Source organism: Tetrao urogallus (assembly GCF_951394365.1).
Source record: "Tetrao urogallus genome assembly, chromosome: 11".
Classification (NCBI taxonomy): domain Eukaryota; kingdom Metazoa; phylum Chordata; class Aves; order Galliformes; family Phasianidae; genus Tetrao; species Tetrao urogallus.
In genome coordinates, this window is record NC_136824.1 from 12,595,786 (window position 1) to 12,610,534 (window position 14,749).

Genomic DNA, 14,749 nt, shown 5'->3' on the forward strand with positions numbered 1-14,749 from the left:
ATTTTTCTCCTGTATGAGGAATACTGAGTATTGACTATTGTTAAATGTCTAGACTACTTCCATTTCTTAGCAGAAAGATTTCAAAAAAAGTTCAGTGCATCTCTTGTCCCTTAAAATAATAATAATAAAAAAAGGTCAAGTGTTCAATAATAACAGCCATAGCAGTATCACTGTGGAGAAAAACAAAAGCTCCGAAGGCAGTACAGGAAGCCTACCATATCTGTGCTACAACAAAATAGCTGAGGAAATTCTTGTTCAATAAAGCTTCTATAAAATCTTATTTATATTGCTGATGGAGAACTCTGAGAACTTGATGCACCTGCTTTATTTCTCACAGCTCAATACTTTGGGTGAGAACACAGGAAAACAATCATTTCTTGAACTCCTCTCTACTTTCCCACCATTGCTATCTTTGCTCTCAGCACAATACTACAGAAAAATAAACAAATGGAACTAGCACATCTAAACATGCACAGCAAAGTACAGAACTTTCAATTCCATCAAGAACACAGTCCATGTTTGTCTAGTACATCCACGCTATGGTATGGTGCTGCGCATTTGTTTGTGTGCATTGTGTTGTGTTGAGGGACATGGTTTAGTGGGAGCTATTGGGAATAGGTGAACGGTTGGACTGGATGATCTCTTAGGTCTTTTCCAACCTTGGTGATTCTATGATTCTATGATTTTTTCTAAAATAAAGCTTTTTTCCTCATCAACTTGGATGAATCTATCTGGGATTCCTGCAGAACCAGGGCAACGATGACAATCATGACAAGGCCATTAGCAGGAAGTATCAATCACCATAGCTACCAAACCTACAGATAAACCCAATTTCCATTACAAAGCCCCAATCTAAATACAGTTGTCATTGCCCTTTTTCTTTTTAATCTTTTCCCTCCTTCAGTAGAGCTTTTCCTGGAATATCAGTGAGGGGACATCAGACTTTACTTACTTATCTATTAAAACCAAACCAAACAGCGTTGTTCCATCAAAGTAATGAATGGCACAGACTGCACTGCAGAGCTCCCACCACAGGACAACATGTGCCAGCTGTCACTAACCTGCCCTGAATGTGAGCAGCGCTGCTCTGAAGGCTGCCAGCACCAGAAGGTGCCATCCCCCAGAACTGCTGCTGCCTACGTTGCAAACCCCGTTCATCTCAGGTTATCTGTTAGGAATTCCCTTTGATATAAAAACATCCCCATTTCATCATTCTACAGTTCAGCAAACACAGTGATCATAAGAACACCGACTTCACTGTCACTGAAAACAAAGCCTTTTGCTTATCCACTGTATTTCAGGGCAAATATGGGACAGATCGTACTTGTGAGTCTGATCTCTCCTGTGGATAATAAATAATAAATGAATAAATGAAGATTGTGGTTTTGCCACACAGCAAATCCAGTCACACTGCACCTTAGTGCTAAAGGAAAAGCAATGAAATCACATAATATAAACCCTTTCATATACAAAAAAAAAAAAAAAAAAAAAAAAAAAAAAAAAAAAGTATTTCTGTTGATACAAAGGCATTTATAAATTTTGAAAGGGCAGTTTCTCACAGCATACTTGGTGCTGGACACGGCCATGCCTGTCCTCCCCTGGCCAACTGAGCATTTCAGCATGGCCCTGGCTACAGCAACACAGATGCTATGACATGCTGTCCCTCCTCCCAAATCAGGTAGACTGGTAATGGAGCACAGCATGAAACCAGTTCCAACAAACACACAACCTCAGGCTCTACAGAGCTGTTTAACATATGCCTTCCCTCCAAAACCCACAGCTTCAGGTTCCCTTGCTTTAGCGGCAGGGGGGTATCTGTGTAATCCAAAGATATTCAAAACCAAGGGACAGACAGCCACACAATCATTATTTTGTACTGCTTGCTGGCCTTGATGAACAGCCTTGAGTTAAGGGTTACTTATCTTGTGCTCAGCCTGAAGGTCCCACCAATACTGGATAACTGCTTATAGGTTTGAGCAGTCAGCAAAAAAAAAAGTTTGCCTTGTATGGAAAATTATCAAATAAAGAAAAAAAAAAGAATTACAAAATAAGTGAGATTGATAACTGTTATATTGATCAAGATGCAGGATGGTTCTGATATTAGTTGATTAAGTTCTGATAGACTGAAAGGCATCTCTTGGACATCTATATTCTTATACGCACAGACGTAAAGCTTTTTTAGAATTATTTTGTTCTAAAATAAAACAGCTTGCATAGCTTTAATAAAAAAAATACCCAGGTACGCTGCTCCTGAACCACAAGCAACAGCTAAGCTGCTTATTTCTGTGAAAGATGAATAAGACACGCACAGTCCTAACAGTTCAAGTTCTTTTATACCCCAGCCCGCAGTGGGCAGGTAACTCCAGGCCCCAAACGCCCCACACCTCTGCTGACACCTGCTTCTATACGGCCGTCTGGAAGCCAGAGGTGCGCCGCCCTGCCGAAGCGCGGGACGGAGGCAGGACGCGAACAGGCCGACAGACACCTGTCCCGCGGCACGGCACGGAGCGCCTCGCCCCGCGTACCCACGGGAGCCGGACGGGAGCCCGCAGCGGAACAGCGCGCGGCCGGCACCCCGCACGGCCAGCCGGAGGAACGACGCGGAGCCACGGCTCGTCACGGCCCGCCGTGCCCCGGCTCCAGCGGACGTTGCCGGCTCTCACCCCGCGCCGCGCCCCCCCGGCTCGTCCCGCCGAGGCAGCGCAGGTGCCGCCCGCCCGTCCCGCGGCGGGGGATGATGAAAGAGCAGGAAGTTGGCACGCGGCGCTGCCCCAGGCGGCGGGGCCCGGCTCGCGACTGACGGCTTCCCCCCGCACTGCACCCGTAGCTTCCCCTCAGCCTCCTCAGCCTCCCCGGCCCCTCGCCCGAGCGACCCCCGAGCGGCCCCGGCGACCCCCCACCCGCGGGCTTCGCCCCTCCGAGCGGCCCCTCCGCGCCGGGACAGGCTCCCCGCGACCAGCCGCAGCGCCGCAGAGCGGACCGCGCACCGGAACGGGCCGGGGCCGGCAGCCCCCGAGGCCGCCCCGCCGCCTACCTGAGCGCGGGGCCCGCCTCAGACGACGGAACGCCGGCGGGACCGCCGGTGACGCCGCCGCAAAACAACACCGAGCGCCCGGGCCGGCGCCTGCGCACGGCGGCGGCGCCCCGGGGCGCCCTGGAGAGCGTAGTCCGCGCCCCGCCGCGGCCGGCCGGCCCGACCGCCCCGCCGACTACAGCGCCCGAAGCGCACCGCGCCGCGCGCCCGGCCCCGCCCCGCCGGCCCACGGCTGCTATGGCGACGCCGCGCCGCGCACCGCGGCCGCAGCGGAACCGCCGAGCTCGGCGCGGGGCCGCGGAGCAGCCCGGCCTTTGGAGGTTCATCCCCGGAGCCCCGGGCTAAGGGACAGCGCTCCTGGGCGACTGCACCGCGCCGCTCGCACTGAGAAAGGGGGTGAACGGGAGCCCTGCTTAGGGCAAGCCTGACAGATTGGAAGAGCCAAAAGCGAAACGTAACAACCACATCGCCTTATTCTTACACGTATTTTCTTATCGCCCTTACTGCTCCTGTCACACATTAAGGCACGTATGCTCAAAAGCTTATCGCTGATGCAGAAATTAATGCCACGTCAAGCTCTGCTACTACATCTCAACACGAGTTCATTTCTCCCTGCCCCCAGCTGACTACAGATCAGAAGCAAGCAGTGTGCAGCTCCCTGCTGCACCCGGGTATTTCACTACATGCCTTGCACAACACTCTGACCACAAACATGAACAAATGTGAGATGTTCTGCCCCAGTATGTGAAAGGCTGAGCGAAATTTGCTTCTTTAGCAGGGCAAGATGACTTCTGCTGAGAAAATGCCTCAGAGTTCAATCACCAAGAAAAAAACCATCTCCTCATCCTCCTCCCCACACAAACCCCTGGAATCCCATGTCCTCCTGCATGCTGGAGCCCAGCATACTCCTGACCAGCAGTTCTTTGGCAAAGCCTCAGGTTTTGCTGTTTGAAACAGCCTCATACGAATACAACACTGCAGTACCTACTGCATAGATGCTGCCCCATATGTATCATCCCCTGGATCAAACATTTCCAGAACACTTACTCACTTGTGGATCATCTCAAGACAGTTATTTAAATACTGCCTTTGACAGAAGTAGGGTTTATGACTACCCCAACTTGCAGCACACTTTGTAACAAACGAGTCCGTTCTCTCACAGACCAGACACTTTGCTTTAAGAACTCTGACTTTGTTGTTTCAGTTGTTCTGGGAATAACAGCCAAATATTTCAGTTGCTTTGTTTTGCTGCTGTGAGTAAAACATACCCAAAAAGATGTAGCACATTAATGACGCGCTTCTCCGAGTCAAAACTAAACTGCAAAAATAAAACCTCTGAAACCTATCATATGTGTAACTCAAATCTGTAGGAAGAGTCAAATGCAGGAGTCGTTTCCTGGAATGGTTATGTTTAAATTATTTTCTGATTTTAAAACTCTGCACTGCTACATCCCAGGACACTAAGTATCAGCCTACCAAAACTGACTTTGATGTGGTATACACAGCACAAGATCAGGTGTTGAGATCAGTTTTACTCCATTTGTTCCCCATGTAGCCAAACCAGACAGGCTGGTGTTATCCGTACCACCAAGTACATTCGATTCTGCAGGCTCTCGTAAGGGAACTGTGTCTATTTCACAGCAGTAGAAAAAGGCGCCTGCCTACATCAGAAACAGCCTTAAGTAGCTATCGCAGATCAGTACAATACAAAGTATTGTATAACTTATCAATAATATAACTTATCAATATTGTATATTGATGTATATATTGTGTAACGTACACAGGTTATTCTAACAGACTCCAAACCAAAGCAGAGAATTAGAGACAAAAACAGAACCTGCTTCTTTCATCTTCCTCCTCTCAACAGTGACTCCTTATCTTAACCCTCGCTTCTCCTCAGTACCTACCTGAAAGAAAGTTACCATATTTTGGCAAGTGTAGTATTACACTTAACTGAGGCACTGCCCTCCTTTCAACTGCCATGAACGAAGCATTCACACCTCCCTGCCCTGCAATTCAGTAAGTATCTGCAGATAAGATGGCAGCTACCCCCAGCATTTCTGACTCAGCTCAGCACAACTCCCAAGGCTCTAGGTCAAACATCTGGAAGCAACACCTGCCACCCCCTCCTTGTTTCAACAGCATGAAAATTGCACAGAATATCTTATCTACATATACATTTGTACATTCTTTCTCAATTCCCTTGTTCGGTCAGCCCAAACAAATGATACAAAATAGTCTGCAAATATTTACAAATCATGGCTGCTAAAAAAGAATATTCTATGCTACATAAAATTTACCTCATGATTTCAGGTGGAGGTTATCTAAACTGGGTGCCTGAATTACAGTGTATGAATTCACTGTCTTAGTTTCAGATATACCAAGCTCTACAGGCACAAAGAAAAGAGGAAAGCACATAAAAAAGAGAAGAGCCTTCAGACTGCAGCAGGAATTGCGAGTGCTTAACAGGCACAAAAATTCAGACTACCATCCATGTTAGATTCATTAAAAATAAATTAATATTTCCTAGTGCAAATCCATATAAAATGTATGAAATTACTAAACTTATATTTCACATAGACTTCACAGCAGATACTTTCACTAGTATCCAAGCACAGATAACTGTTTTGTCTTTGGTGAAGAACAGGAAGAGAAGTTTTGTGCTGACTACAGAGAACTACTGAAGATGTTTGAAAACTCACTGTCTACATTCAGTAGATACTTCCAGACAAATAATTTATTTGGCTGTAGGTAACTTCAAATCAAGTACAAAAGGTATGTTTTATTCTTTAGCCCAACACACAGCACAGAAAAAAAACTTGACAACCTTGTATCAAAATGATATGCAGTATATCTAATCGTATTTGTTATAGAGCCATGCTTGCCAAAAAATAACTACTCATATCCAGTATTTTATGAATTCAATAGGTATTCCAAGTGAAACAAAAAAAATCTATTTAGTAACATACTGAAGAGAACATGAACTAAGGCTCCTTCTGAGGCCCCCAAAAGGCACAAAAAGCTCCTTTTTTATTTTTAAGAATTTTGCACTGTTCCCTGAATTGTGTGTCGAATCTTCTCTGCATCTTTTTCTATGGTTTTATTTTTAGGATCAATCTTGAGAGCTGCTTCATAATCCTGGAGACCTATCAATACATTAATAAGAGCGTCAATCATTAATGCAAATGTCTTTTCCTCTTTAGCAACTAACTGGAAATAAATGCTCCCTGGCTGACTGCATAAAGTACTGCTCTTGAAATTTGCTATTAAGCAAAACGGATCAGAACAACAACAGGATTAACTGCTGTCAGTATACTAAATGTATACCTTGTTCCTATTATTTTTAAAAATATTTTAATGGAAACATCACTGCCACACAAACATTTCAGGTCCTGAAACACCAAAAGAGACCCGCTTCATCATATGTATGTGTCTGCTCACACACAGAGGTCAACTAACTTTGGTCTAACTTAGGCTTTCTTCAGCCTAAAGACTTTGCACAGGGTAGGGCTTCCACCTGCAGACTATCTTACAGTTGTTCTAAGTTTGCCATTCAGTTAACAAATAAACAAATGAGCACAACAGCCTAATCAAATCTACATCAGACAAAATTATAACAGAGGCACACAAGGACGGAAGGAAGGACGGAAGGAAGTAGTCCTTATTAGGCTTTCCTGTACAAGTGAAATTGCAAGGAAGTGACAAAGGGATTCATAGATAAGATAACAGCTGGGAAAAGCTCTGCATAAACATTTTGAACATTCTTCACTTGCTATTATCATCTTTCCCTTTTAACTTTGCCTTACAAAACCAAGGGACACATAACTCTTATCTGTATAAAGATGACACATACTTGATAAACATCTTTTTGGTCAATATGGATTTCATATACAGGTTTAAAAAGACATGTTACTACAAAGGTCACAAACAAGTAATTTAGAAATATTTCAGGTTATTTTAATTAAGGTGTTCTATAGTTGCTAATGCTATAATCTAAAAATCAGTATAGTGTTGTCTCATGAACAGCTGAAGTACTGCAACCTAGTTTCACATCAGTTTGCCTGCCACTTTTGAATGGTTCCTAATTTGAAAGTCTCACCTCTAACCTCTCATTTCACTCCACATAATACCCTCCACGGCCAGCAGCTTGCTACAGTCAAGATTTGGCTGCAATGCACAGAAAGACTGACTACCCAATGGACCAAAGGGAGGATGATACACAACTCACTGAAGCCTTTTCCTCAATGAAACTAATGTGTACCCCCTGAATTAGAAGTACAATCAATTCTCTGACAACTTAAGATTTAAAAAAATCAAGTGGAATTGCAATTAGCCAGTAAATTGTCCTTCCTGAAAAGAAAAAAAAAAAAAAAGAAACACAGGTGTGAGCAGTCTCACTGAGCTAAACCAATGACTCAGTTGTCAGAATGGGTCCATGTGCACGTGTTCACAAAGATCAAGGTCTTACCTTCAGCATACAGCTCCAGCTGACAAAAGGCTGTGCCACGTCTCACATATGCTTTTACTCGAGCATTCTCATTATCAGGAACAGGTGGTGTTAGCAATTCTAGTGCCTTCACAAATGAAAACACCAGAAATAGTTACAAGTAGATTTTCCACAATTTTGCTGATTTTTTTGTTTGTTTGGGGTGGGTTTTGTTTGATTAACTTACATATCTTCCTTTCACTTAATAAATTACAATTGAAATGTAACTATACAGCCTACATAACTCACTACTATTTCTATCACTCATCCCACAGTTTGATAAACATATTATCACTGCCATGGTTAATACATAGAGATGATGCAGCCCTTACTGAAAAATGTCTGGTATTTTTAAGGTGTCTTCCTTACTACTTCTGCCACCTCTTTTTTCTTCCCATCATGTGAAGAACATTACAATATAATACAACAGGTATTTGTGCATATTCAGTACTTTTTCTGCTCCAAGTGGGTGGTTTGTTTTGTTTTAATCCCTGGAGTGAAAGTGTTCCTATGATATTTTACCAGTAAAGAAGCATGTACCAAGTCAACTGGTTTCATTATATCAATTCCAAATTTAAAAATTGTGAACTGCACTATAACTTTTTTTTACAGATCTTCTTGAAACAGAAGTATTGCAATAACAAATCACAAGTGTGTATAAGACAATAGTCTGAGAATCTATACATTTATACCTTAGAGGAATCTTCAATGGCTTTGTGTAAATTTCTCAGCTTAAGATGGCAAGCAGCACGATTCAAATACAGCAGTGGAAGCTTATTGTTTAGTCGGACTGCAAGGTTATATGCATTTACAGCTGCAAGATAGTTTCCTGTTGCAAACATTTTGCTAAGTATAAAGCAAGAAGTGAAACGTGATTTCAACAAGATAATGCATCATGAAACAAATACCTACTTCTTAATAAGAATTAAGCAAAAATTATGGATTTAGCAGGTTCCATTTGTCATTTACAACTTTTTCTGAGAACTTAATGTTCAGAATGTCAAACAATGCACAGAACATAGCATATTGATCATGTTTTGCAAAGTCACATGTACAGATCAGCAAAAAGTGGACGCATTTATGCAGCCACATGACTAATTTTAAGAGATACATCAGATTATGATTATCTAATCAAAACATCCTGTATAACACAGCTACATAAATGCACCAATAGTTTTATAAATTCCTAGTGCTTGCTTCAGACAGGTATTTAACATCTGAATAAGTGCAACTGACAGGAAATTACCTAGGCATAATATTTCACTAATTGAACTGCCCTCAGTACGAAAATGTGCTGTATTTGTTTATGATTTTATTTTTAAATGGTGAATTTCCTTCAGCAATTTCATCTCATGACTTTCTATGAGATTAAAAGCCCTTAAGCTATCAATAAACTCTTCACTGTGTAGACATTCCTCATCTGTGTTTAGAATAAACCAAAAATATCACAATTATACATAAGACAAACACAGTGTAACTAATATTTCATTTTAAATAAATCTTCATATGGAATCTAACTTACTTTCCCTTGTCCTTTAACCAGTCTGGATTTTTCTCCTCTTCTTTTAAATCTTCCAGCTCAGACAAATCAGCATTTATTATCCTTCGAGCTTCTGCCTGTTTTTGTAGCCACTTTAAATATACAATTTGCAAGTATTATTTCTGAAGGAAAAATTAAATACTGTTCTTATCTGCTCATTCAGTCTACGAAAAGAATTCTATTTGCCTCATATTTTGGGCAGAGATAAATATTCATTAATGTAAGACAGGAACAATTTCCTATTTTCCCCGAATATTTTATTGCTGTGTGAGAAGTAAGGTCACTGCATTATTAATACCTATTCAGTAAAGCTCAAGAAAGACTTATTGTGAGAGGTAAGCTTCAGAGAGTTCCTTTTTAAGACAGAACTTAATGAGTCTTAAGTATAAGAGCAAAGAAATTTCAAACCTTGTACTTCATGGAATTCAGTGTTGCAAATTTTTAATTAAAAAAAAAAAAGTCATTTATCTACACAATGCATGGTGAAAAGTATTTAAATCTTTACATAAGACTGTATTCCTTGGAAGGTAAGAACAGACCACAGGTAACATTTTTGCCAACTTCCTGAACAAAGAGGAAATGGTTTGCCATCCTGGAAGACAAGAGAAGCACCAGACAAACACAACAATCCCTACCTCTTCCTCTTCTGCTACACGAGACTCTCGAAGAGCTGTAGGAAAAACTCGTGATGTGAAGTTGATTTTAATGGTACCGGCAGATCGAGGAGCTGGCAACTGCTCTTCTCTTAAATTCTCTGAAAAGATACTATAGGAACCACGACCTACAAAAAGAATTAGAGTACTAGAATTGAAAAGAGAAGGAAAAGGGATTATTTTTCTGTTTTTCTACCAAATTCCAAAATAAACCTAATCTAGAAATTCTGGTTATTAGAAATAAACCTTCAGGAAAGTTGGGACTTATTCTATTGAAGGAAAGTTTCAAACAGCATTTGTTCTTGCTGCTAAGCATGCAATGTATTACTGACACTACACTTTCAGAAATGGGTTCTTTTTAAAGCACTCTTTCACTTACATGACTCTCTAGCAGGGCAAGTCTAAGACCTAAAACTAATCTTACTGAACAATTTAAACAAAACCAAAAGGAACAAATTTTTCTTGGCTTAGTTCCTCATTAGCTCTCTGCAGGGCCAAGGCATGGGAGAGTGAAATGAGACTGCTTATCTCTGCAAAAAATGGCAGTGTAGACACTTCAGTGGTAACGTGAACTCCACCCTCAGAGAGTTTGCTTTGCACTGTTAGAAAGACTTTCTGTTCTATTTTGCTAAAGCGTACAACAAAACTTGGCTTGTGTTTCCGAAGACTTAAATGAGAGCTAAGAACTCACACATTTTAGCTCAATGAATTGCAAGAAAATAAAGACACAAATGTAACTGCAAACCAAAAAAAAAAAAAAAAAAAAAAAAGAGTTCAGTACAGTAGAGACAAAGATAAAAAATGAACCAGAAACATCTAGGAATAAAGTTATACCCACACTCTGCAGAATGTTAAAATATATCTCAATAACACAACCTTTTGTATCTTTGAGTTTGGTCTTGGAAATTTCTTCATTAGGAATTCTGGTTTTGTTTATTTTTTCCCTTTTCTTCTCCTTTAGTTGCTCTCCTTCTTCATGTAGTTCCCCTTCATTTTGTACCCTCTTTTGTTTCTCAACATTGTTTTGCTGACGTCTCCATAGCTCCAACTCCTTAGCAACTTTCTGTCTCTCCTGTTCTTTCAAACCTTCAATTCTTTTTCTTTCTGCTTCTTCTAGCTGTGTGAATGATAAAACTGTGAGACACATAACATTCAATAATAAGATGTCTGAATAAAAGGTATAATTGGTTTTGCCTTTATCATGTCCCAAGTAAATAATCATCATTAACAAAAGCCCACAGGTAAAGTTATAAATAATGCTTTAAAATGACTGTAATTGTGATGAGCAGTAAACTGATTAGTTTTTTAAAAGCCATATATTTCAACTATTTTACTACCACTATGGAGGTATGATCCAATTTTCCCTGCATATTAAAGAATGAAAAAGGTACTCCCCAAACAAATCTTTAATAGTCTTTCCTTTTGTCTTCAAAGTTCATTTCAGTTCAACACACAACATATGCTGTTCACATATCACCTTTACACTGAAAAAAATACTTTTTTTGTTTTTTAAATCTACTTGGACTGCTTTATTATACTTGATGTTAAAGCTCTTCCTGCCTTTGATTCAGTAACGATGATGATTACTAGAGAGCTGGGAAGTGCCTTCCAATGAGGCCCTAATTACCAGTGCTTCTGGAAGACAACACCTCACTGAATAAGATTTTTAAAAAATGAATATTTGTCAACAACAAATGAGCAAATACTCACACTGTTTGCAGAGGCCAATGTTAATAGATTAACATTTTGCCCCATAATTATAGTCTTCTTTTAAGTGATAAAAATCTGAACTCACACACACACAAAAAAAACCTTTCTTCAGAGTAACTAATGAAAACAACTTCTAAGTATTTTTACAGCAATTTCATAACTGGTAAGACCTATGTTTTAAGATACAAGATTCTCCACCACTGTAATAAAAATGAGTCCTTCTTACACATTTAACCAAGCAGCTCCCAGATTAATTGGCAATTGCATCCACATGTTTTGTAGAGTTCCTTCTACATTTACCTTCATTGTAGCCTCCAAAGCATACTTCTTGTGCTCCTGTTTTGTAACTTTTTTTGCTTCTGTCTCCTCTTTTGCCTTTTCGTGTGCTCTTAGAACAGCATTCTCTCTTAGATGTTGCAGTTCCTCCTTGTTAACTTAAATAAACGAAAACTGTTCACTAATTTAGGTCTGAAATTCTATTGTGATGTACCACTTTCATAAAAACAAGATTCCTCTTTTACATTTTGTCTAAGAAAATGCAATGTTTCCAGCTCCACAAAGCAGTTTTCATCAAGCCCATCTCTAAACATGAAAATCCAAGACTCACAAACACACAGTGCTAGTTTCATAAGAAACACTGTTTTGTGCTCAGCAGAACCACTACATTCTTTATCTGTTCTGCTGTACTTTCTATTTTAAAAATAAACAAGGTTCAATTTAGGAGATGTGTAGCTGCAGAAGTTACACTTTTTAAGTTATGATTTGTAAAATTACAGCAGAGAAATCTTTCCTCCCCAAAAACTGGCTTTTCTAATAATTTCTTTCTCTTTTCAGAACCAGCATTTTGGCCCCAGCAGTTGATCAATATGGAACCAGCAACATCACAAATATCATCTACAATTTCCTATGAATGAATAGAAGGTGACTCAGAAAAAAAGGAATAAAATGTTCCCAGCTGACACCCACGTTGTTCAGTGACAGATGAGAATTCTTGCACTTTCTGAAGCCATGAAGGTAAAGGTAATATTTACCTATATCAAATAATACAGTTAGAAAAGCAGCAAAGCCATTGAAAAGAGTTTTCACAGCTTGGGTCCTTTACATGCAATCTGTTTTTCCCTACAGAGAACTTACCATTTGCTACAGTCAGGGACTCCCACATGGCCACTTCTTTTTTATACAAAGTGAAGAAAACGATTCCATTGCCGATCTTTGCTGTGCTGTTTGTGTCATCAATAGGAGCATATAAAACAGCTTCAAATAAAAAGGGAGGGACGCTTACCTATAAAAATACAATTAACAAACACGTACTAATAACTGAATTCTTATTTCATTCTCAGACGTTCCAAACAACACAAGCACACAGCACACCTCAGCAACAAGTGCTGCTCAGCAAGCTGATCACTCAGCACACCGTGCAGTTTTTAGAACCACTGGACCAGACGAGAGACCCAAACCGTGTGTTCTGCTGCACCCAACTAAAAAGCGGCAGACCTCGAGTTTATCCTTATAAGTCACGGTTCATGCAGAAGCTTACAGAAAAGGCAGCCAGCACCCACTGAACCGGACAGGTGCTGGCATTATTAGTTGGAACAGGGCAGCCTAGAGAGATTGGCACGAACAGCCCGCTTCACGCAAAGGGACAGCAGAGCCTAACGTTTGTAAAAGGCTGCGAAATCGGCAGCGCTGCCGCGGTGCGCTGAGCGCGTTTTTTTTAACGGAGCGACGCCGGACCGCAGCCCCGCCGCCCACCTTCAGGTACCGCTCGGTGCAGAAGATGTTGGCGGCGGTGACCCGCAGGCCGCGCACGGGCAGCGAGAGGTACACGGCAGAGCCGCTCTGCCGCCAGCTGTGCTCCCGCAGCCACAGCGGCATGGCGCCGGGCGTTGCTAGGGAAAGCCGAGCGCTTCCGGGGCCCCGCACCGCCCGCGGCAGGCGCTGGCAGCCGCCGGCAGCCGCAACTGATGGCACCGGGCCGGAGCGGCGCGCCGCAGGCTGGGAGTTGTGGGCCGAGCCCCGAGGCCGCCCGGCTACGGGGCGTACGTGTGTTGAAACTGTGGGCTCAGCAGAACTCGGCGTTGTGGGTCCGATCCCGGCCTGTTACTCACCGAGACACTAAGCTGACGCTGGTCTGGCTTCCATCACTCACACCTGAACAGGGCAGGATAGAATGCAGCTCATGTTATCCAACTGCACTTCCATGGCTGTTGGTACTTGGAGAACTTCTAGTAAAAACTATTACAAGGTGAGGACTGATATAAGCACTGAAGCTCCCGATGACCTCTAACGAGGGTCAGGCCATGCCTGCAGCTCAGTGTAGCGCCCCACACAGTGCTGACCCAGGCAGGTAACACAGGCTGCTGCCCAGCCTTCCTCAAACAGCAATGCCCCTGTGTCCAAGTAGTCTAAAGCATGCAGAAAGCAGCTAGTTCTGGGAAACGTCGACTGAAGGCAAACCTAACTCACTTGGAGCAATCTTCCATCAGAAGAGCGGTGGCCAGCAGGAACAGGGAGGTGATTGTCCCTCTCTGCTCCGCTCTTGTGTGGCCCCATCTGCAATACTGCGTTCAGGTCTGGAGCCTCCAGTACAAGAAAGACAGGGAGCTGTTGGAGAGGGTCCAGAGGAGAGCCACAAAGATGATCAGGGAACTGGAGCACCTCCCCTGTGAGGACAGGCTGAGGGAGCCGGGCTTGTTCAGCCTGGAGAAAAGAAGGCTGCGGGGTGACCTCATTGCAGCCTTTCAGTACCTAAAGGGAGCCTACAGAGAGGAGGGGAAATCAACTCTTTGAAAGGGTTGATAACTGCAGGACAAGGGGAAATGGTTTTAAGCTGAGGAAGGGAAGATTTAGGTTGGATGTCGGGGGGGAAGTTCTTTACTATGAGTGGTGAGGTGCTGGAGTAGGCTGCCCAGAGAGGTTGTGGATGCCCCATCCCTGGAGGTGTTCAAGGCCAGATTGGATGGGACCCTGGGCAGCCTGGTCTAGTGTTAAATGGGTGGCAGAGGGGTTGGAGATTCATGGTCCTTGAGGTCCCTTCCAACCCTGGCCATTCTGTGATTCTGTGATTCTGTGGAGCAGTTCGGTGCATTTAAGTTCCTGAAATACATAGTTACTTGGAACTACTTGGAAAAATCCAAAAGAGCCACAAAGTCGTGTGTGTGTATGTGTCCACACTCTTTTTCCCATGGAGGACTACGAAAGATCAAGTTAACATTGCACACGAGTTAAGGTTCCTGACGTGGCTATATTCTGAAGGAGTGATCAGATGCCAGTGGTTAATACTGTGAGCTAACTACTGCTCTCAGTACAGCACAGAAATAGGTATT

At 42.6% G+C, this 14,749-nt stretch overlaps 1 protein-coding gene across 1 annotated transcript; it reads right to left on the reverse strand.

The window, feature by feature from the left end:
- Nucleotides 1-6,070: 6,070 nt before the first annotated feature.
- DNAAF4 (dynein axonemal assembly factor 4) lies at nucleotides 6,071-13,298 on the reverse strand (the record flags this gene model as incomplete). Its single annotated transcript, XM_079541172.1, has 9 exons — nucleotides 6,071-6,180; nucleotides 7,503-7,608; nucleotides 8,213-8,366; nucleotides 9,043-9,152; nucleotides 9,696-9,841; nucleotides 10,590-10,830; nucleotides 11,724-11,857; nucleotides 12,558-12,705; nucleotides 13,176-13,298. The coding sequence occupies 9 exons, from the start codon at nucleotides 13,296-13,298 to the stop codon at nucleotides 6,071-6,073; spliced, it is 1,272 nt and encodes a 423-aa protein (XP_079397298.1).
- Nucleotides 13,299-14,749: the final 1,451 nt, after the last annotated feature.